The sequence below is a fragment of the Chiloscyllium plagiosum genome, unplaced genomic scaffold, assembly GCF_037043375.1.
Source record: "Chiloscyllium plagiosum isolate Xiang-an unplaced genomic scaffold, Cpla_swu_hap1 HiC_scaffold_4, whole genome shotgun sequence".
In the NCBI taxonomy this organism is placed as follows: domain Eukaryota; kingdom Metazoa; phylum Chordata; class Chondrichthyes; order Orectolobiformes; family Hemiscylliidae; genus Chiloscyllium; species Chiloscyllium plagiosum.
Window position 1 is genome coordinate 112586881 of NW_028270142.1, and position 22871 is coordinate 112609751.

The following is a 22871-nucleotide window of genomic DNA, read 5'->3' on the forward strand; positions in this document are numbered from 1 at the left end:
GTTGGAGGGTTCCTAGGCGGAAGATGAGGTGCTCTTCCTCCAACCGTCGTGCTGCTATGGTCTGGCGATGGAGGAGTCCAAGGACCTGCATGTCCTTGGTGGAGTGGGAGGGGGAGTTGAAGTGTTGAGCCATGGGGTGGCTGGGTTGGTTGGTCCAGGTGTCCCAGAGTGTTCTCTGAAACATCCGCAAGTAGGCGGCCTGTCTCCCCAATATAGAGGAGGCCACATTGGGTGCAGTGGATGCAATAAATGATGTGTGTGGAGGTGCAGGTGAATTTGTGGCAGATATGGAAGTATCCCTTGGGGCCTTGGAGGGAAGTAAGGGGGGAGGTGTGGGCGCAAGTTTTGTATTTCTTGCGGTTGCAGGTGAAGGTGCCGGGAGTGGAGGTTGGGTTGGTGGGGGGTGTGGACCTGACGAGGGAGTCACGGAGGGAATGGTCTTTTCGGAACGCTGATAGGGGAGGGGAGGGAAATATATCCCTGGTGGTGGGGTCTGTTTGGAGGTGGCGGAAATGACGGTGGATGATACGCTGTATATGGAGGTTGGTGGGGTGGTAGGTGAGGACCAGTGGGGTTCTGTCCTGGTGGCGGTTGGAGGGGCGGGGCTCAAGGGCAGAGGAGCGGGAAGTGGAGGAGATGCGGTGGAGGGCATTGTCGATCACGTCTGGGGGAAATTGCAGTCTTTGAAGAAGGAGGCCATCCTTGTTGTACGGTATTGAAACTGGTCCTCCTGGGAGCAGATGCGGCAGAGACGAAGGAATTGGGAATAGGGGATGGTGTTTTTACAGGGGGCAGGGTGGAAGTGTAGTCTAGGTCCCTCCTCCCTACCTTTTATCTTAGCCTGCTGGACACACTTTCCTCATTCCTGAAGGGCTTTGGCCCGAAACATCAATTCTCCTGTTCCTTGGATGCTGCCTGACCTGCTGCGCTTTTCCAGCAACACATTTGCAGCTCTGATCTCCAGCATCCACAGTCCTCACTTTCTCCTCCTGTATGTGACTCCAGCCTGATAGCAAGAAGGTTGACTTTTTCTGCTCTCTGCTGTGTCCTAGGAAGATACTTACTTGTATGAAAGCTGTATTGAGTGGGTCAAGAGAACAGCCCACCGCCAACTTCAATGACAACGCAAAATGAGCAACAAAGTTTAAGCATTCCAGCTACATGAATAATTAGGATTTTATCAAACATTGTTACACTCAGAAATGCAGAATGAACCAGCACTTACAGATCCAATGCTGTAGGAGAATTCCTACGGTTTGCAGGGGAAGGCTCTGTGCCTACCCTTGGGAGCACCTAATAAATCTAACTATTTCTGTGTTCCTGAGACAGAGATGGAGTCAGTAGCCTTCCTCTGCACACTGTTGCTATGCCACCCAGAACACAACACAGGAGAACTGTATAAACATATGGGCAAGGCAGCCGTAACAGAGACATCCAAAAATTTCAACACAGCCTCTGTAATGTGGTTTGTAGATTTATTTCAGTATTTATTGTACAAAGCAAACACGACACAGGCAGCGTGTACAATTCCATACAGCAAATCAGTAATATAGTACTGAAAGCAAGAGATTTAATAACGCCTGCTCCCCATTACAAACCATTTTCCTAAACATAGAGAGTCTGCAGACAATTACCTGAAACCGCTTGAAATTCGACTCCCTCTATCGTTATAATGAATGGTTGATTTTAAAGACCACACAAACAAAAAAAAATGACTACATATATAATTCCATCTGAAAATCAGTGCTGTAATTTGCAGAATGACTGTGTCTGGCAGGAATTCGGTTTCCTCCATTGGTTTGGCAGGACTCTTCTCAAAAGCATCAAATATAAGTCAGGGGTGCCCAAACTTTCATTTTTATGGACTGCATACCATGGACCCCTTTAGGCCACACAATAAGAATTAGAAAACAAAATGGTGAACCAAAGAGAAATGCATAAAATCATTCTCCCAGCAGCTAAGACTCAGGAAAAAAGACTATTTTAAAACATTATTTTGTAATTTACAAATAAAAATGTATGTCTATGTACAAGATATGATAGGCTCATCTTCTCATTGGCTGTCCGAATTTAGCGTGCTACCTCAATTGCAAAAGGGCAAATGACATGGCACAAGGTAGCCACGATCTATGGCCAGGCATTATTGACCAGGTACTCTCAGCCAGACAGCATGCACCACTGATGGGAGACCAATGTTTAGATAGGCAGACAATGGATCACAATGCATGGCCAGATAACAAGGGACCATGGCATGATGAATCAAGGCTGGGTAACCAGAGACCATAAAGCAGAGAATCATGGCCAGAAAACCAGTCACTATGAAGCAATGTTGAGAGCAGTGATCCAGGGATCAACAATTTATGGTTTATGCCACGGTTGTGATCAAACTGACTATAATTTTTAAATTGGAAATTACAATAATGATAATTAAAAAATAAACTTAAAACATGAACGGTGAAGGAATCTGTGTTGGTGTTACCTTAACTCCAATATTTGGCTTCAATTCAGTCCAATTTCCCTCATCTGGGCAAATTTGAAGAGATAGATAATTGGACTGCTTTTAACAGTTTCCAAATGGCTCTAAGTCTACAATATGCTACCTACATTCAACACTAAATTGGCAATCTCACAAAGGCCTTAGGGTGTGCAAATTTTGAAATGTCACAGTTGGCGGAAGAAGAAACGGTTCTTCCCCCCAAAATTAGGAATAAGGCACTTTATTGGGCAGTGGTAGAAGCTTTACATATGTATGTGTGGGAAGGTCCACTGACTGATGCTAAGTGTAAAATATCTACATCTTACACTGAGAAACCATGTTAAGAACTAAAAATAAAAATACCAGAAGAGAATCACAATACAAATTCAAGAGGATCAAGAAAAGCTTCCCGTGTCACTGCAAAGGAGACAAAAGCATAATAAATGAAAAACAGACATGATTAGTCGCTGATGCTCAAAATAGGGCTTATGAGGAATGAGAAGCTGGCACCTTCTCTCGTGAAGGTAGTTGTTCGGAGGGAACATTACATATCCAATGTATTACAAGAAAAAGAACAATTATGGAACAATATTTTTTAGGATAAGCTGAGCTGCAGGAGAAGACAACACACAATCTGCGTTGTGAACAAAAAGGTTAAGACTGACATAAGGATTTTTATTTTTACAATATCACAAATTGTAAAGGGCTGTCTGGAAAGTTATTAAGGCCAAGGCACAGATCCTTGATATGCAGCCAGATTCTTCAATGAAAAGACAATAGGGTTACGATCTATGAAGGCTGAGATCAATTGGGGAAATAAGGTGTTATTTTTTGAGGATAAAGTGCTATTGAAGACCAATTGTTCTTGAGAGAAAGATGCATGCAAATCTGTGGCACTATCAGTAACAAGGACCAAAACAGTAGCACTGAAATATTGCAGTTCAGAACTCACTAGAATCCAGAAATGAACTAAAGAACGATTTACCAGGAGCAATTTGCTAATGCACTTTGTAGAGTTCAAAAGCAAAATATCCAGGTAAAGATCCTGTTCTTCCAGAAAAAATGATGAAATAACTACAGGCTTTGCCAAGATCACATCAACACCTAATTTACCAGCAATAGTGCCTTCTACTATAAAACCTAATATATATATATATATATATATATAAAAATATACATACTTATCTTTGTAACCATTTTATCTAGCTGCTCGATGTTCTATCGTGCCAAAGTATTTAAAGCACAAGCTTTCAAGACTTCAATTACTTTAGTGATAATCTGTAGTCTTTCACACTGCACCTCTTTCTCCTTTCATGGCTCTTGTGTGGACGGTGGACCAAGAATGGAAATTGATTCTCACTGAGTCTACCTACTCTAATTCAGCCATGAAAGCGAACTTAACACATTGAGAGTGTTGCTTATCCATGTGCTGCATTGTCAATTATCCTATGTCTCCATACACATTATTCCATCTCCCAGTTTGGAAGCAGTGGCGATGGAAATGAGGGAACGTCATCCCATTTCAATACCCATCATAAATCAAAAATATTAAGTCAAGTATACTCAAATAACTGTGAACAATGCCAATGCTATATCTTAAAAGTAAGCAATTCTATTGAACATTTCCAGCATGTCCTAGGATATTACAATTCACAACAATCAATCAATTAATGTGACATTATAAAAGTTGCATGTGAGATCCAGCCAAATAGACCATGCCAATGAACTGAACTCAGCACAGAAAGTACTCCATTTATATCTTGGAGTTTATTAAAGTGCACAATTCCCTGTTGGTCCTACTACTTTTTCATGTATATCTCCAAAGGAAAGCTGCATCCACTCACAGGGGTAAAGACATGCTCATGCACTGAAGTACAAGTGAAAATAACTATCAACAGGAGAATATGTTAATTAGCATTGCATACTGGAATATGTGCGTTATGGTTATAACTTCATCTATTTAACTTAGTAAGACATTTTTAAGGCCATGCAACATCCTAATGTACATATTCGCAGCAAACCATGAGTACAAACAGGCAGCAAATCAACATTAAAAGGAGTTATGCCACATGTAGAGGAAACTCCCAAGATCATTTTTGATTTAAAATTCCAGGCTGTCTTGGTGAGAATGCTGCTGATGCAGTGTTGATATTGTGGCCCTAGATATCACTAGCATGATAAGTAAATAGTGTAGTGTGTATTTAGCATATTGGTACCAATATAGTATATTCTTGAAGCAATGCATTTTAAACTTTGTTTTTTAATGTTTTGTGTGATACATTTAATTCTTCATTATTTCCTTCGCCACTGCAGTCAACAGTGGCAGAGGTAGAGTTGTAATCATTAACACTTCACTGTTGTGGTACACACATCAAAGCTTTCTTTCGGTGTCACAAAAATATCAAAAGGGCACAGTCAATATCTGTATTTTGTATTCACTTCCCACCACTCCCAGAACTCAAGCACATAGTATGAAAATGTCACCCACAAACCAAATCCTCGTCGCACACAGAATAGAGATATATAGGGACAGATAAGCATGATTAATTCATTGAAGCAAAAAGTTCAATAATCCATTGACAGTAGTACTGCAAGTCCATTTGCCTTATTCAATTTTTCTCATTGAGTGAGTGTATGCAAGGCACAGCATCCCCAAACTACAACTGATAGGATAGCTAACAAATGGAATTCATAATGCTGTCATTTGTTTGCTCTAATCGTGTTTGTAGCAATTGACAGAAACAAGTAGATGCAGTCAGATTTTAAACCTTATTACTGTCCTTCCCTTCTTGAACACAATCCCTATAACAATTATCTTGAGATTTTGCAATTCTAAATCCCACTCACTATGACTGAAGTTACTAATTTCTCTTCTCTTACCCCCAAACATGATCTTGTTGCAAAGCACTAATTATGACTGAATCCAATGCACAAAATGCAAGGAAGGACCACAAATGCAGGAAATCTTAAGGTAAAAACAGCTGTCTCTGATTCTCAAATGAGAAACATTTTGGGTGATGTGTCTCACCAGAAAAATTAACTTCCTTTTCCTTTTCACAAACTGCTCGACCAGCTGCACATTATTGGCACTTTGTTGATCACTAGTGGATGCAATTCACCAGGAATAACCGGAGAAAGAAGCAATAGTTTGTCATGGAGTAGTGAAATTTTGTCTGAGCTTCAAGCTGTAACAGGAATGTATTGGCACATGTACGCTTTGCATGACTTTCCTCTGCATGGTGAAGTGGTATGGTACCAGTTGTAAATTCATAAGCAACCAGAAAGGCATGCCTCATATAGGGGGGAATCTTGACTCAAGGGTACATCTATCTATATTCCCTTAGAAAAAAAAATATTGTATCATAAAGTCTCATTCATTGTTTTTAAAGAAACTGCATTTTTTTATAGATTGCAAATTAGAAGAATGTCTGAATTTGCTAGTATCTTTGAAGCTTTTCTGCAATTAGCTAAAATTTATTGTGTTCTAAAACAATTGAATATTAGATGCTTAGATGGTTGCCATGGCAATGGAGTCTGAATGACAAGAGCACATTCTTAGCTCCTCTATGTATGCTGACATATTGTTGATGAGGCCAAGATAATAGAACAGCAGACTGGCCACAGATTGTTCTAACAATTTATATGAAATTTTTCAACAGTCTCAAGCCAGGTACACATAAACAGGTCTTTCTCTTCAAACTTTAAGGAGTGAGTGAACCTGATTCATTTCCATCTGACCCATTGTTGTTCCAGCTCTTTGAAGCATTCCATCCAAATGCTGACGGCCTGTTTAAGAACGAGCTGCATCGAACATGACTGAGCATTGCAACATTTGGTCAGCTTAAGTCCTACAGGAGTTTCCGCATTCGGCGGTGACTCATGTTTATCCGGGATGTTGCCTGGTCTGTGGAGGAACTGATGACATCCAGCACTTCGTCCTGACGCTCTAGCTCAGCCTCAGTATCCAGCGCGATAGTCTTCAACTTCCGTAAAATCTAAAACGAAAGAGTAGGCAAGTGAGTTGCTCCTGGTGTATACCAATGCTGGCAGGTTCAAGTTGTATATAGTATCACATGGCATAAATTGCTCCCTTTCATTTCCTTCATATCCTACAGGAACTGGCAGCTAGGTCAATGTAACAAGCCAACTTAAGGACAACATGCTGCTGAGTTGGGGTAAAGTAACTAAAAGCATACAGGCAGGTCATTAACAAATGTCAGACTTACAAGCATGATCCTACAATAATATCAATTCTGAGAATCCAACCTGCAAACATTTGCACATATGTACACAAAGCTATTTTACATTTTACTATATTGCGTTCCAACTTGGGTACACATCAACTTACAAACAAACTCAAGTACAGACCTTGTTCATAACCCAGGTAGAAGGCAGGCAGGTTTAGATAAGGAAGTCCAGAGTGCAGAACCTTGATAGTTAAGAGAAACTGGGTAAAAATACTCCAGAATCAGAAATTTAGTGGGCATAATCTGAACATAAGCCTGGAGCAAGTTCCACATGAACTGTACTGTACCCAACAATGGTCATATTTCTCAATGTATGCCACACTTGTACAGGAAACCAGTGAGCCTCAAAGGCTGCATAATTCCAGATAATTAATTAATCATTACTTGTTAACTGCACCACAAGATGATAAGTACTCCAAAACTGCAATGTTCAGCAACAGCTTACATTTATTTTATGTAAAACCCAGAGCAAAGTGCTCCACAAAAGCTAATCAACCAAAAAGGCACTCTAAACCAACAAACTAGATGATTAACAGTTGGTTCGAAGAATAGTAAAAGATAGCAAAAATAGAGTTGTGCTGTGATAAACTTGTGTTTATATAAGGCCTCCTTGGAAGAGGTGCTGAAGAATTACCAGCATCCATAGTTCAGAACTTGGCTTGTAGTTACCTTTATCCCCAACACAGGAGTCACAAATTTAGGACTGAGTTGAGGAGGAACTTCTTTGTCCAAAGCTTGTGGAATTCCCTGCCCAGTAGAGCAGTTGAAGCTAAATTATGCTAAATATTTTTAAAGGTAAAAATAAATCAATTTTTGAACAGTAAAGGAATTAAGAGTTATGGTGAAGCTGAATCTTCTAAGAGATCAGCCATAATCTTATTGAATGGCAGAGCAGGCTCAACGGACCAGACCAGATGGCCTACTTCTCTTCCTATTTCTTATGTTCTTATCAAATAGACATAATCACTCTTGAAGGTGATAAGGTGTATTTAACTGTCATGGGTTTGTTTGTCTTTCAAATCATCACTCATTACTTTTTAAAAAGTAGGTGGATGAAAAACTTGAATTGTCATAGCATTGAAGCCTATGGACCTAAAGCAGGAAACAGAGACTAGTCTGGGTAGTAGTGTATTTTTAGCAGTACAACTCGATAGGCTGAAGGGCTTCTTCTGTACAGTATGATTCTAAGATTCAAGTGGGAGTTGAACCCAGGCCTCCTGGCTCATAAGTTGGGACCTTACCATGGTGTCCTGAGGGCCCAAACCTACTCTTTAGACATTTTCAAATCACCTGTTCAGAGATGTTATCCCACACTTCTGGAGTAAGTGATACTTGAACCCAGGCCTCCTAGCCCAGAGGTAAGGACACTACCATTGCACCATAAGTGCCCCCTCACTCAGTCTTTTTTTTTAATATATATCCAGAAGTGTTATCACTCACACACTACTAGACGACTTTCCTGCCACCAAATCACCATGACTTATTTTTTGTTTTCAACTATTAATCCCCACCAGGAATGACTTGTGTAGCCAATTGGATGTTCATGTGGAATTCCCATTATGGGCAATGTCCATGATGGGACATCATAAGTGAGCGGAGGTTGGTAGGGAAAGCAGGAAGAGAATAAATCAAAATGGACTCACCCACTCTTCAAACCGTTAAGAAAATCTGGAGACAGCTGTACGTGTTGGGTAAATCAAAAATCCTCAAGATGGATTTTATGGAGTGAGTTTGGTGTATTCAAACTACTGACCAATTTGATTAGCAGTGTTTTCATTATAGTAAACTCCACTAATTATTTTCCAAATATAGCAGCTCTATCACACCTGGCATTGCCAGAACAGAGTAGTGGGTTCTGCTGTGAGTTCACAGAGGATCATGGCTCTTTGTAGAACTACAGTTATAGACTGGGAAGAATCCTGCAGCCCAGGGCAGAAGGAGAGAGAAGGTTGGGGGCTAGGTTCTATTGGACACGAGGCTCTGAAGGAAAAGGGAGGTTCACATCTTGGGAAGGGGTAATTGTGAGAGGATGGTGCACCCATGAATCATATGCCCTGCTTTTTCTCCCCCTACATCAGCCATCTCTGACTGCCGATCCCAAACATATTTTGGTATTGGAATCACATTATTCAGGTCAACTACCTTGTTAGCAAGCCTAGTTGAACATAATCCATGCACATCTGGCAGACATCAAAATAATATTTTTCTCCAGGGCTCCTCTTGACATGGTGGCTCAGTGGTTAGCACTGCTGCCTCACAGCGCTAGGGTCTCAGGTTCGATTCCAGCCTTGGATGACTGTCTGTGTGGAGTTTGCACATTCTCCCCATGACTGTGTGGGTTTCGTCCAGGTATTCCAGTTTCCTCCCACATTCCAAAGATCAGGTCAGGTGAATTGGCTGTGCTAAATTGTCCATAGTTGTTAGGTGCATTAGTCAGAGGGGGGTGGGTTACTGTTCGGAGGGTCGGTGTGGACTTGTTGGGCCGAAGGGCCTGTTTCCACACTGTAGGAAATCTAATCATAAAAGGGCTATCTTTTACCTTTTAGGGGATACTTTTCTATTCTCAATAACTTGTTTATTAAGTGATGCAGTGTTAACAATGTCACGTGTATGTGTGTTGACAAAAAAAGTCTTGCAGAAGCAAAGTTATAATAATCTATTAATATTCTCAACAATCTTCGATTCTCCCTTAAACTTAAAGCCAAACATAAAGAAAGCATTAATTCCCTAGACACTACAACAGACATAATTCAACAAACATTTTTTTTGTCCCCCCCAAAAAACTGACACATTTCTGCACTCAAAATTCCAGCACTTAAACACACTTTCCAGAAACTAGCCAGGTAACAACTCATCATCAACTTTATCGAATGCTCAAAGGTGGAACAACTTAATCCAGTGATTGCTCCATTTATTGTATCTTGGATCCAACCTCACATTTAAATTTAACAAGTGACACAGAGGGGTTCATCATAGTAAGATTCACTACATTGTTTCCAAACAGCAGTTTCTGAACCTATGCAATTAAAGATTCCAAGGAATTCACTACCTCAAGTGATTTCAACATTTCTTAGATCCCACTTATTTAAGTATTCAATTGTTTACAAGTCTAAAACTGTTCTCTCTTTTGTAGCCTGTCTTCCCCATCCTTCCAACTTGCCTCTCCCCACAACTTCCCACTTGCAGGCTCCTTCTCCACTCTCCCTTCCAGTCTCCTCTTCACTATCCCACTTCCTAACGCAGCCTCTCTCTACTCATTAAGCCTCCATTCACAGCCTTCAATCCTCACATTCCTCTTGCAGTCTCCTACTCTGTCCCCAAACAAACACTCTTTCAGCTTCCTTACCCAGATCCAGCTGATGGAACTCCAGCCAAGTAAAAGGTTACTATCTCCTGACCTCAACAAAAAGCAGCACCCAACTCCAATTCCAGATCCAGACCAGGCAGAATCTCCTCCAACAATTCCCTCACTGTCAATACCTAGTTTCATAAGCTAGTTGTTCTTCCAGTCACTAGTGGATTCGCTCGTGTGTTTGTTGCTATTAGGTCACTAGTGAGCTTATCATCAACAATCAGAGGGAGAACCAGACTGTTTCTCACTAGTTCCTCCCATTCTACTTATAGGGACAGCATTTCTCCAAGGAACCAACCTGAGAGTACTTTTTCTGAGCAGCTGTGGGCACTTTCTGAGGCAGATTCACAAGCTGCTATTGTTACGTCGAATCTCCTGTTCCCTGGATGCTGCCTGACCTGCTGTGCTGTTCCAGCAATAAAGTTTCAACTTTGATCTCCAGCATCTGCAGACCTCACTTTCTCCTATTTCAAGCACTGCCTTGCAGGCAGTCAACCTTGAGGCTTGCACACCTACTGTATTATAGGGGTGAACTGGCAGGGGTGGGAGGCCTGACATAGATGGCAGATTGGTTGCAGCCCCATTTTACATCATGCCTCCCCACCCCCAAAAGAGAAACAACTGGTGAAGGTAGATAAAATCTGTTCTTCTACTAGATTGCTTTGATTGGCAGGTCAACTGGTGTCACCTTTGTTTCAACAAATACAATATTTACTTTTTGATTTGCCCCTAAAAACAATTCATTATGAACACCTGGCTGAGCTTCAAAAGCTACAATTATCTCAGTGGGAGTTATTATTTTGACAGCTCAAAGAAGCTCTTCAATGTTTAGAGAAATAAACAGAAGCTCTTTTTAAGTACCATATTAACAATGTGAGAAAACTGAAAAGCTTTCAGGCTTTTGTGAATAGAATGTTTTCCATTATTAAATCTGTACTGTAAGTACTATATTAGATTGACTGTGTTTCTCTTAAATCTTTACATGGCCCCCCAGGTCTGAAGACGACTTGACTTGAAAAGTGAACATCAACGCTGTCAAACCCACTGATTTTCTACAGCATTTTGTCTCTTTATTTGAGCCCGCTACACTACACACTGTGCATACTTATTACTTATTGTCCTTGCTGCTTGTGGGATCTCCTGCTAATAAAAATAACCGTCACATTTGCTTTCATAACAGTCACGAAATTTCATAGTAATTCAAAGTAAGTCAAGTACTTTGAGATATTTGTGAGACACAAGACCATAAAGGAAAAACATAACAAATGGAGTCCATCATGATTTGGAGATGTCGGTGTTAGACTGGGGTGTACAAAGTTAAAAATCACACAACACCAGGTTATAGTCCAACGGGTTTAATTGGAATCGACGTTTCGGGCAAAAGCCCTTCATCAGGAATAAAGGCAGAGAGCCTGAAGCGTGGAGAGATAAGCTAGAGGACTCTCTTCACGCTTCAGGCTCTCTGCCTTTATTCCTGATGAAGGGCTTTTGCCCAAAACGTCGATTTTGCTGCTCCTCAGATGCTGCCTGAACTGCTGTGCTCTTCCAGCACCACTAATCCAAAATCTGGTTTCCAGCATCTGCAGTCATTGTTTTTACCAGATTTAATTGGAAGCACACTAGCTTTCGGAGCGCTGCTCCTTCATCAGGTGATAGTGGAGGGCTCTATCGTAACACAGAATTTATAGCAAATATTTACAGTGTGATGTAACTGAAATTATACATTGAAAAATTGATTGTCTGTTAAGCCTTTCATCTGTTAGAATACAGTGATAGTTTCACTTCTTTCATGTGTAAATCACAAAACCTTTTTTTAAAAAGTTGCATTCTCGGGTTAGCTGTTAACAATGGTGATAGCTAGACAATATGTTGAAGGTGTTGGCCCCCTGTGTTCTCTGTCTATGGCATGATGTTTAGATTGATTCTAATCTAAAAAGTGAGATAACAGAGTTTTACATAAATTCATGCAGTTTTTGAGAAAAGTACAATGTAACTCTGCAAGTACAAATTCACCCCGCAAAATGTATGTGTGCATGTGGGTCTTTGTCTGTCTATATGTGTCTGTCTGTCTGGGGTGGGGGTTGAGAGTGTGAGAAAGTGTATGCGTGTGTGTGTGTAGTGAGTACAGAGTGTCTTAAGTCTGGGAGTCCATCATGTGTATGCTGAGTCATTGATAGGACAATGAAAACCTCACCCACTGTGCTGTTTACTTCCTCTGCTTCACATATTTATTATTTTCCAATACAACATGCAATGCTATCATTTCTAAATACTCCTTCTGGCAAATAATTCAGTGCTCCAATAAAAAAAATTCCATTTTATCTTCTCTGCTCAATAATTTAATGGTATATTTAAATTCATAGCCCCCCGATCACTGCCTCACTACAGCTCACTTTATCAAAACTTTCAGAATTTTGACATCTTTATTCAATCTCCTCCTAGCTTCCTTTTTTTCCCAGTGAATATGGTAAAGCACTGTATTAATACAACTTGTTTACATCTATTCTTAGATTGTATGGCAAAACAATCAGCCTCAATAACAGAAAATTTTTAACAACTTGATTATAGCTGCTGATTGCAATTGAGATCTGTACTGGAAGCATATGTTTCAAATGAAAGGGAAAAGATTTAAGAGGTATCTAAGGGGCAACTTTTGCACAGAGGGTGTATGGAATGAACTGCCGGAGGAAGTTGAAGAGGTTGGTACAATTTCAACATTTAAAAGGCATTTGGATGGGTATATGAATAGGAAGCGTTTACAGGGATATGGGCCAAATGCTGGCAAATGGGACTAGATTTATTTAGGATATCTGGTAGCATTGACGAATTGGTCTGTTTCTGTGCCATATATCTATGATTCTAAATGGATGAGAATCAGAAACATGATGTAATAGCCTCTTTTATACACAGTCCACAGACATTCACCATCAGGGGTTTCTCTATCGGAATATAGGAACAGGAGTAGCTCATGGAGTCCTTCAATCCTGCCCCATCATTTAATATAACTGTGGCGGATCACACACTTCAATACCTTTTTCTCACCCTACTCCCATAACCGTATATGCCATTGCTAATCAGAAATCTATCAAACTCTAGCTTAAAAATGCTCAAAGATTGAGCTTTCAGGTAGAAAATCCTAAAGATTCACAACCCCCAGAGTAAAAAATATTCTCATCTCAAACTCAAGAGGTATCTCCCTTATTTTTAAACTTCGACCCCAGGTTCTACATGGTCCAACCAGGCAGACATCTTAGCTGCAACTACTCTGTTTATCCCTTTAGGTATTGCATAGGTTTCGAGATCACCTCTCATTCTTTGAAACTTTGAAAGTACAGGCCCAATTTGCCCAATCTGTTTTTAAGGAATAGTTCCTCTATTACAGGATAAGCCTGGTGAATTTTCGTTACAGTTCCTCTATAGCAATAATATATTTCCTGAGAGAAGAAGATCAAAACTGCTTGCAGAGTTGAGGTACAGTCTAACCAAACAAATCTGAAGACTTCACTACTCCACTACTCAAATCCTCTTGCAATAAAAACGAACATCTCATTAGCCCTCTTCATAACTTGCTGCACTTGTAGGTTAGCATTCAGTGATTTACTGACAAGGGCACCCAAGTCCCTTTGTATTTCCAAATTCTTAACTTCTTACCATTGAAGAAATACTTTGCTCATCTGTATCTCCTTACATTTTTCCACACTATTAGATTAGATTACAGTGTGGAAACAGTCCCTTTGGCCCAACAAGTCCACACCGACCCGCCAAAGCGCAACCCACCCAGACCCCTACATTTACCTCTTACCTAACACTACGGGCAATTTAGCATGGCCAATTCACCTGACCTGCACATCTTTGGACTGTGGGAGGAAACCGGAGCACCCGGAGGAAACCCACGCAGTCACGGGGAGAATGTGCAAACTCCACACAGTCAGTCGCCTGAGGCGGGAATTGAACCCAGGTCTCTGGCGCTGTGAGGCAGCAGTGCTAACCACTGTGCCACCGTGCCGCCCAAATACATTCGAGCTGCTGTGATTTTGCTCATTCACTAAGCCTGACCAAATCCTCCTGAAGCCTTCACCCTTACATCTTCCTCACAACACATATTCCCATTTAGCTTTGCATCATCCACAAATTTGGTATTACATTTGGGAGAGAGTACATGATACCAGAATGCCTATCAGGGCAGTCTGGTTTGTGAATTTTGGAAGGGAAGTAAATGGGCTCAGTAAGCCTCTTGTATCAGCCTTTCCTGCCCCAGAGAGCTCATTTTCTCCTACCTTGACTCCATCCTCCCTCCACTTGTCCATGCCCTGCCTACCAACATCTGCGATTCCTCTGATGCCCTCCACCACATTGACAATTTACATTCCCTGACCCCAAGTGCCTTCTCTTCTCTATGGATGTCCAATCCCTCTATTTCTCCATTCACCAGGATGATCTGAGAGCTCTTGGCTTCTTCCTCAATCACAGAACTGCTCAATCCCCATCCACCACCACTCTCCTCCACTTGGCTAAACTTGGTCTCTCATTGAACAATTTCTCCTTTAATTCATCTCACTTCTGCCAAGTCAAAGGAGTGGCTATGGGCACCCGCACAGGTCCCAGTTATGCCTGCCTCTTTACGGAGTATGTGGAATGATCCTTATTCCAGTCTTACACTGGCTGCCTCCCACAACTCTTTTCTTGGTACATCAATGACTGCTTCGGTGCTGCTACATGCTCCCGCCAGGACCTTGATCTTCATTTTGCCTCCAATTTCGACCCCTCCATAAATTTCACATCATCCATTTCTGACAGTTCCCTCCCTTTTCTTGCCGCTCTGTCTCAATTTCGGGGAATAAACTCTCCACGGCCATCTACTACAAAGTTACTGACTCCCATAGCTACCTTCACTACACCTCATCACACCCCATACCCTGCAAGGACTCCATCCCATTCCCCCAGTTCCTGTTTGGATGATGCCATCTTCCAAAACAACACTGCTGACATGGCTTGCTTCTTCCATGACCATGATCTTCCAACCACCATGATTGACAGGGCCCCCTCAACTGCATCCAACCTATCATCCGAGCTTCTGCCCTTGTCCAATTCTATCACTCACAACAGTGTAATTGGGTTCCCCTTGCCCCCATTTTTTCATCCGGCCAGCCTCCGCATTCAAAGGATCATTCTCCGCCATTTCAGATAACTCCAGTAGAACACCACCAAACATCTTCCCCTCACTCCCCCTGCCTGCATTTTGCAGGGGATCATTTCCTCTGGGACATCCTAGTCCATTCCACAACCACCCACACTACCACCCCTCCCATGGCACCTTCCCATGTAACCGCAGAAGGTGCAACACCTGCGCCTTCACCCCATCCCTGCTCATCCTCCAAGGGCCTAAACAGTCTATCTCGGTGAAACAGCATTTCACCTGCATGTCATCCAACCTTGTGTATTATACTCGCTGCACCCAGTGTGGCCTACTCTATGTTGAAGAAATCAAACACAAACTGGGTGACCATTTTGCAGAACACCTCCAGTCCATGCGCAAGCATGACCCCGACCTTCCCGTAGCTGGTAATGTTAACACAGCATCCTGCTCACATACCCACCTGTCTGTTCTTGGCATGCTGCAATGTTCCAGTGAATCACAGTGCAAACTGGAGGAACATCATCCCATCTTCAGACAAAGCACTTTGCAGCTTTCTAGATTTAATATTGAGTTCAACACCTTCAAATTGTGAATCACTTCTTCCCTTTCTTTTACCTTGTTTCATTCTAATATCAAGTCCTCTCTCCCCTCCCCCTATTCCCAATGGGACTGTCTGTCCTTTCAAGTCTAACAGGAGACACACTATTGTTCTACCATTCTCGCATTCCAATTGTTAAATCTGAACTATCAACATCTTTTCTGCACCAGCAACCCACACCTATAATCTCCCACCCCACACTAGAGCATAAATGTTGACCCCTCCACACTTCACTTCGGCTCTGATGAAGAGCCATCTAAACTCGAAACATTAGCTTGGATGCCCTCTGACCCGCTATGATCTCCAGCATTTGTTGATTTTCAATACAGATTCCAGCATCTGGAGTAATTTGTTCTGACATTTTATAGGAGGTATCTTGTCAAATTCTTTGCAGCATTTTGGCTCAGTTTGCTGACTTTTCTTTTGTGTTCCAGTTAAATACACAACTCCAGCTTTAAATAGAAATGAAGAGCACCAGTTCAACATAATGAAGTCTAATGATGACTTTTAGATTAGATTAGATTCCCTACAGTGTGGAAACAGGCATTCCGGCCAAACAGGTCCACACTGACCCGCCGAAGAGTAACCCACCCAAATCCCTTTTCCCTCTGACTAATGCACCTAATTGACCATTTAAGCATGGCTAATTCACCTAACCTGCACATCTTTGAACTGTGGGAGGAAACTGGAGCACTTGAAGGAAACCCACGCAGACACTGAGAGAATGTGCAAACTCCACACAGACAGTCACCCGAGGATGGAATCAAATATGGGTCCCCGACGCTGTGCGACAGCAGTGCTAACTGCTGAGCCACCGTGCCGCCCAGTAATGATTGATGTTCAGGGGTCATCTTCCAGTTCTATCTGAACATAGGATATCTCTAACAATGGCTTGCTCTGCTTGCCTTCCCACTGTTTCGACTCCTTTCCCATACCTAAAGGCATAATTCTCCTTTTTCTAATTTACATGCTGATCAGCAGTGACTTTACACCACAAAGTAGTTTTCACTTTCGTGTTGATGATATCCAGATTATCTCTTCACTGTCAACCAGGATTATGTCCGACACAAACTCAATGATCATGCTTTGTGCTAGGGTAGAACTCCAACCAGCAGAGGGAGCTTCCTCTCCTGCTCACACTCAACTTCAGTTTGCCAGAGCTCTTTGATGCCACACTCGGTCAAATGTTGTCTTGATATCAAAGGGTGTCACTCCCACCTAGCCTGTGGAATTCAGCTCTTAAGGTTTAACCAAGACTGCAATGAGGTCAAGAACTAAGGAAACTTGACAGAACCCAAATGGAGCATCAGTGAGCAGGATATTGTTGAGTAAATACCACTTGAGAGCTCTGTCAATGGCCATTTCCATTTCTTTGCTGATGATTGAGGGTGGACTTAAAGGGCAGTAATTGACTGGGTTGAATTTGTCCTGCTTTTTGTGGACAAGACATATATGAGCAACCTTCCACATTTTTGCATAGCTTCACAGTGTTGTAGTTGTACTGGAACCACTTGGCCAGGGGCGTGGCTAGTTTCGGAGCCCAAGTCTTCAATATCATTACTGTAATATTGTCAGGGCCCATAGTCTTAGCAGTAAACACAGTCTTCAGACATTTGTTGATATCACGTGGAGTGAATCAATTTGGTCGGAGACTGGCATCTGCTAGGGATCTCAGGGCAAGGCCAAGATGGATCTTTACTCAGCATTTCTGGCTGAAGATGGCTGCCTCCCCTGGTGCACTGATGTGCAGGACATCCCTTATTACTGAAGATAGAGATGTTTGTGGAGCCTCTTCCTTGAGTTTGCTATTTAATTGCCCACCTCTATTCATGAGTGGACAGATAGAACTGCAGAGCTTACCTTTAATATGTTTTGTCCTAAGTCTCAAACCCCTACCCTGCAGATCTCCAATGCCAGCTCTCTGTATGTTCCCCCTAAATCAGTGGCAGACATTTATACCCCAGCATCCTACTGGCTCCAACTCAATCCTTCAATGGCTCTGTGTTACCTGTTCTCTCCTTGCATTCAAACCTCTCCTCACTTTGTTGTGAGCATTTAACATTAATGCAAAATATTTGAAATTGGAAAGTGAACAAGTTGTTTAAACTCTCAATTTTTGTGTAGAGCTACATCATTTCTCAAAGTGATTTGCACTATAATTCTGCCAGGAAACTCTAAGAAGCTATTGAAGAATGGCTAAGCTCTTTGGTGCAACTTGGAGGGGCTTGACTTGTTGTTCATAAGAGCTTCATGCATGAGCTAAAAACAACTTGCTGCCAATAGTTAAGCCCTCCTGGGAAGTGTGAAAGAAAGTAAAGATCTTATGTAAGATTTATATAATACCTTTCAATGACCTCAGATCATCAAAATGTACTTTACAATTGCTGACGTATATTTCAATTGTTGCCTCTGCTAGTATATAGTTAAATTACATACATTATAGCAATTCAATAATGTCCAGGTAATATCTTTTAGTGACGTTAGTTGAAGGATAGATATTGACCAGGAGAACTCCCGTGCAAACTACTGCTTTACAATCATTTACATTCACTAGAGAGGGTAATATAGCCCGATTTTATGATCGCACTTTTAACAATGCACTAGTGCTTCAGCACAGCACAGGTACAGTCTAGATTATGTGCTCAAGTCTCTAAAGTGGGATTTAAACCCCTAAGCTTTTACCTCACAGCATGGAGTTGTTGATCAACAGTGCTAACCACTGAGCCACCGTGTCACCCCTGCAGCTTTTGTACTCCTGCAGCTAGTCAGCAAGAGAAAAAAATTATTGCAGCCCATCCTAAGAATTACAGAGTATTGAATAAATTCAGGCCCACTTACAGAATGCATTTGGAGCCCTCTGGTGTCTGGTTTTATCAATCACTTCTTCACAGAACCTGATGCAGTATACAGATACTATGCTTCAGTGTGAAAAAGGGTACAGAGAGTTAAAAAAAAGAGAAACAGCTGAATAGAGATAATTAACTTGGATGTGCATAGCAGCTTTCAATATTTCAATCTTCCAAAGCAACACAGCAAAATAAATATAGTCTCAATTGTAATGTAGGGAAATTTTGCATACCCATAGCCAATTTGCAAACAGCAAGATCCCAGAGACAGCAATGAAATAAATCACCAGATTTTTTGGCGGGGGGGGGAAAAAAGAGGCCTACAAGGATTGTGCTAATCCTACAGAGCTTTCTGCATAGGAGGCAGTCATTCAGACCATGGAGCCTGTGCCAGCTCTTTGAAAGAGCTGTTTAATGAGTTATACTATTGGATTCTTCTTTAAGTAATGCCATGTCATCTTCTGTGTCACCCTAAGGCAACGTCTCTTTTATCTTGGTACGCAAAAAGCTTTGCAAAAAATCATTGTGCTAGAAAGTGATTTTGAACTGAACCTGAAAGAACTAATCATACCTTTCTGTCAGCCATGGCTCATTGTTCTCATACTCATGTCTCAGTCAGAAAGTTATGGGTTCAAGCCTCACTCAGATACTCTAGCACATAGGCTAGTCCAACATTTACAGCAATATTGATTGAGTGCTTCACTGCTAGATTTCGGATGAAATGCTGAGCTGGGTCGAGCTGAGGGTACTAGGGAATCATGGTCAATATTTATCCTGCAACCAACAGCAATAAAAATGTTAATTTCACTAATGGGCTGCTGCCTTTCCCTACATTACAACAGTGACCACTCTTCAAACATACTTTACTGGCTCCAAAATGCTTTAGATATGCTGAGGTTGTGAAAGACTCGACATAAATATAGATTCTCTCTCTCAACTAAAGGAACAAGGACGCAGGAGAGATGTAGAAATCTAAACAATCAGCTGTTAGATACTAATTTGTTACAACAGTAGTGGTGAAACTGAGTTGAGAGATATTAATTAGCATAGTAACAGGCAACTTCTCTGTAATGCAATTCCATACGCAGCACCGTACCTTCAACTACCTGGACTCTTGGGTGAAGAATGGCTACTCAGGAGATGTAGAATAACACAGCTCTTAACTTAGGAGTCAATGTCGTCAAAAGAAAACAAAAATCACTAGAAACTCGCCAATGCTCATATTATAAATAGAAGCAGAAGTGGACTATTTGACCCCTTGAGTCTGCTCTACCATATCTCAAACGCCAAATTCCCAACTACTCCTGACAACACCCGATTCCCCTTCCTACCATAAATCTATTTGCTTCTGTCTTAAAATATTCAACAACCCTGGCTCCACCACTGTCTGAGGCAATGTTCCAAAGTCACACAATTTGCAGAAAAAAATTCTAGAATGAAAGGAGATTCCCAAGTTAAAAACTGGGGCCCTAAAATGGAAAACAGCGTTTCCTAATTCTGGACTCAACTACAAGAGGAAATATCCCTTCCCTATCCACTTTATCAAGCTCATTCATGTTCAGTTATCTTTTCAATATTCTAAACTCCAGTGAAAACAGGCCCAGATTGTGCAAATCATCCTCAGAATCATTTGCTCATTCCTGAGATATTAAGCTAGTTAATTCCTCATGAATCACCACCGATGAACTTACATCTTCCTTAGATAAGGAGACCAAAAATATACACTGCATTCAAGATGTGGTATCTTTTCAATTCTGGCAACTAATGCATTACATCCTTACTTTTATGTTTAATCTTACTTATAATAAAGGATAGCATACCATTAGCCTTCTTGGTTACATATAGTACCTGCATACTAATGTTTTCTGGTGGGGAGGAAACGATTAGAAACAATTTGGAGAGACACATTTATCTGCATTGGGAGTGGCAGAGACTAATCAAGAATACTCAGCATAGTTTTGTCAAGGGAAGGTCATGTCTGATTAAATGTTTTGAAGGGGTGACCAGGTGTGCAGATGGAACAATGTTTTGATGCAGTCAACTTGGACATCAACAAGGCTTTTGATAAGGTCCCATTGGAATACTGATAACAAAGGTAAGAACCCATGGGATCAAAGAAAATTTGGCAAGTTGGATCCACAATTGGCTGAGTGGCAGGATGCAGCTGGTGATGATTGAGGGGTACTTTCTCTTCACCTATACTTCATTTGAAAGAGAGAGATGTGGTAAGTTGGCAGCATTATATTTCAGAGTGAGTGTGTAAATAAATGTATTTACTCTAGGTACAACCACCAAAACACTGCTTAGTCAGCCAGCAACTCAGCGGGGGCTAACAGACACATGCATCTGCCTCTCAAAGGCTTTCTGACTGGGAGCAATTGAGAAGGAAATAGGGATTTCAGTGTTGTCTCACTCTACGTATAACAGAATTGGCTGTTGCATTCAGCATTAGGACTGATTGGGATAAACTGCTCACACTCATTTTCCAAAAGTGGTGGTGGTCTGGGGTCAATTAGCTATATCCTGTTTTATTGTTTCAAAACATTCATCCTGAGGATGTTAAAAAATAATCTTCTTTGTTTTAAAAGAGATCCATTCAATTCAGGAATGTCTTTTGACGGTCTCAGGATATGCATGTTTAATCCTTTCATTTGAGATGTGACTTTTGATTTCCTTTGGACAGTGAGTTAGCCTTTAAATACACTTTTCAAATTTCTGCACTGTTTGAAAGGAAAAGTTAAATTCAAAGAATACACATTGAATAAAGTTTATATCTTAAAAGCTAGGAATATGATCATTTTTTACTGCGCATTAGACTAAATGAACAAGAAGGAGGAAAAGAATGCACAAGACAGACAATGAGGAAGTCTGAACAAAAGAATGAAATACTGTGGTAATCACACTCAATTTGTTGAAGATTTACAGTCAAACAGGGAGGACAAGTCACAGATAATCACACTGGCAATTTGTCTTGTCATAGTCCACTACATGGATGGAGTTTGCTATCTCCTCTTTGGCACGGTGGCACAGTGGTTAGCACTGCTGCCTCACAGTACCAGAGACCCAGGTTCAATTCCCACCTCAGGCGACTCTCTGTGTGGAGTTTGCACATTCTCCCCGTGACTGCGTGGGTTTCCTCCGGGTGCTCCGGTTTCCTCCCAAAATCCAAAAATGTGCAGGTGAGGTGGATTGGCCACGCTAAATTGCCCATAGTGTTAGGTGAAGGGGTAAATGTAGGGGAATGGGCCTGGGTGGGTTGCGCTTTGGCAGGTCGGTGTGGACTTGTTGGGCCGAAGGGCCTGTTTCTACACTGTAAGTAATCTAATCTAATCTTTCTTACTTAGGCTAAATATTGAACTCCAAAAAATAGTCATGACCAGTAGTAATAGAAGTGACAATAGCTCAAAAAAATGCACAATGTATTCAGTTATTTAATAGCATCTACTCAAGCAATGAACTTTAAGGATATGCCCATTACATAATATTGAACCCATAAATGAAAATATCTAAATGAAGCAGAATGCACTCACCTGTCTCAGTTCTTGAGCCTCAGCCTCTGAAACTGTCTGCTCAGACATTTGTTGAGACATCTGTCCACCACTCGCTGAAACAGGATGCATAACTCTATCCAAGAAGCCAGTTGCTGCAGAAGTATAAGCAAACACAAATTTGTATTGCTATTTATTGAGTCAAAACCTTATCTGCGTCAGTCACATTGAAGGAAGACAACCAAGTCCTGAAGGACATGCAAAAAAAAAGCTAGAACAGCTGATTCCTAGCATAGAGTTATGAAGAAAGTCAGAAGTCACATGACACCAGAATATAATCCAACAAGTTTACTTGAAACCACAAGCTTTTGGAACACTGGTCCTTCATCAAATGAAGTCTCCTCCACTTCATCTGACGAAAATGCAGCACTCTAAAAGCTTGTGATTTCAAATAAACCTATTGGACTATAACCTGGTGTCATGTGACTTCTCACTTTGTCCATCCCTGTCCAACACTGGTGCCTCCCCAACACTGTTATGAAGAAAGGCAAAGAAACTTGCAAGTTGGCTATAAGTACCTCACAAAAGGTTAAATCATAAGAGCCCACATATAACATTGGAAGTACAACATTGGCATGGTTAGAGAATTGGCTAACGGGCAGGAAATAGTGAGTGGAAATAAAGAGTTCTTTTCCAGATTGGTGACCCATAACCAGTGAGATTCCAC

At 41.3% G+C, this 22871-nt stretch overlaps 1 protein-coding gene across 2 annotated transcripts in view; it reads right to left on the reverse strand.

The window, feature by feature from the left end:
- Window positions 1–1461: 1461 nt before the first annotated feature.
- The window catches only part of snap47 (synaptosome associated protein 47), a 69034-nt gene continuing 47624 nt past the window's right edge, over window positions 1462–22871 (reverse strand). For both annotated transcript variants that reach the window (XM_043687926.2, XM_087986605.1), the window contains exons 4-5: window positions 22187–22299; window positions 1462–6471 (exon numbers count right to left, since the gene is read on the reverse strand). In XM_043687926.2, coding sequence (XP_043543861.2) covers window positions 6325–6471; window positions 22187–22299 — 260 coding nt within the window. In that variant the 3' untranslated portion in view covers window positions 1462–6324. The remainder of the gene's footprint in view (window positions 6472–22186; window positions 22300–22871) is intronic.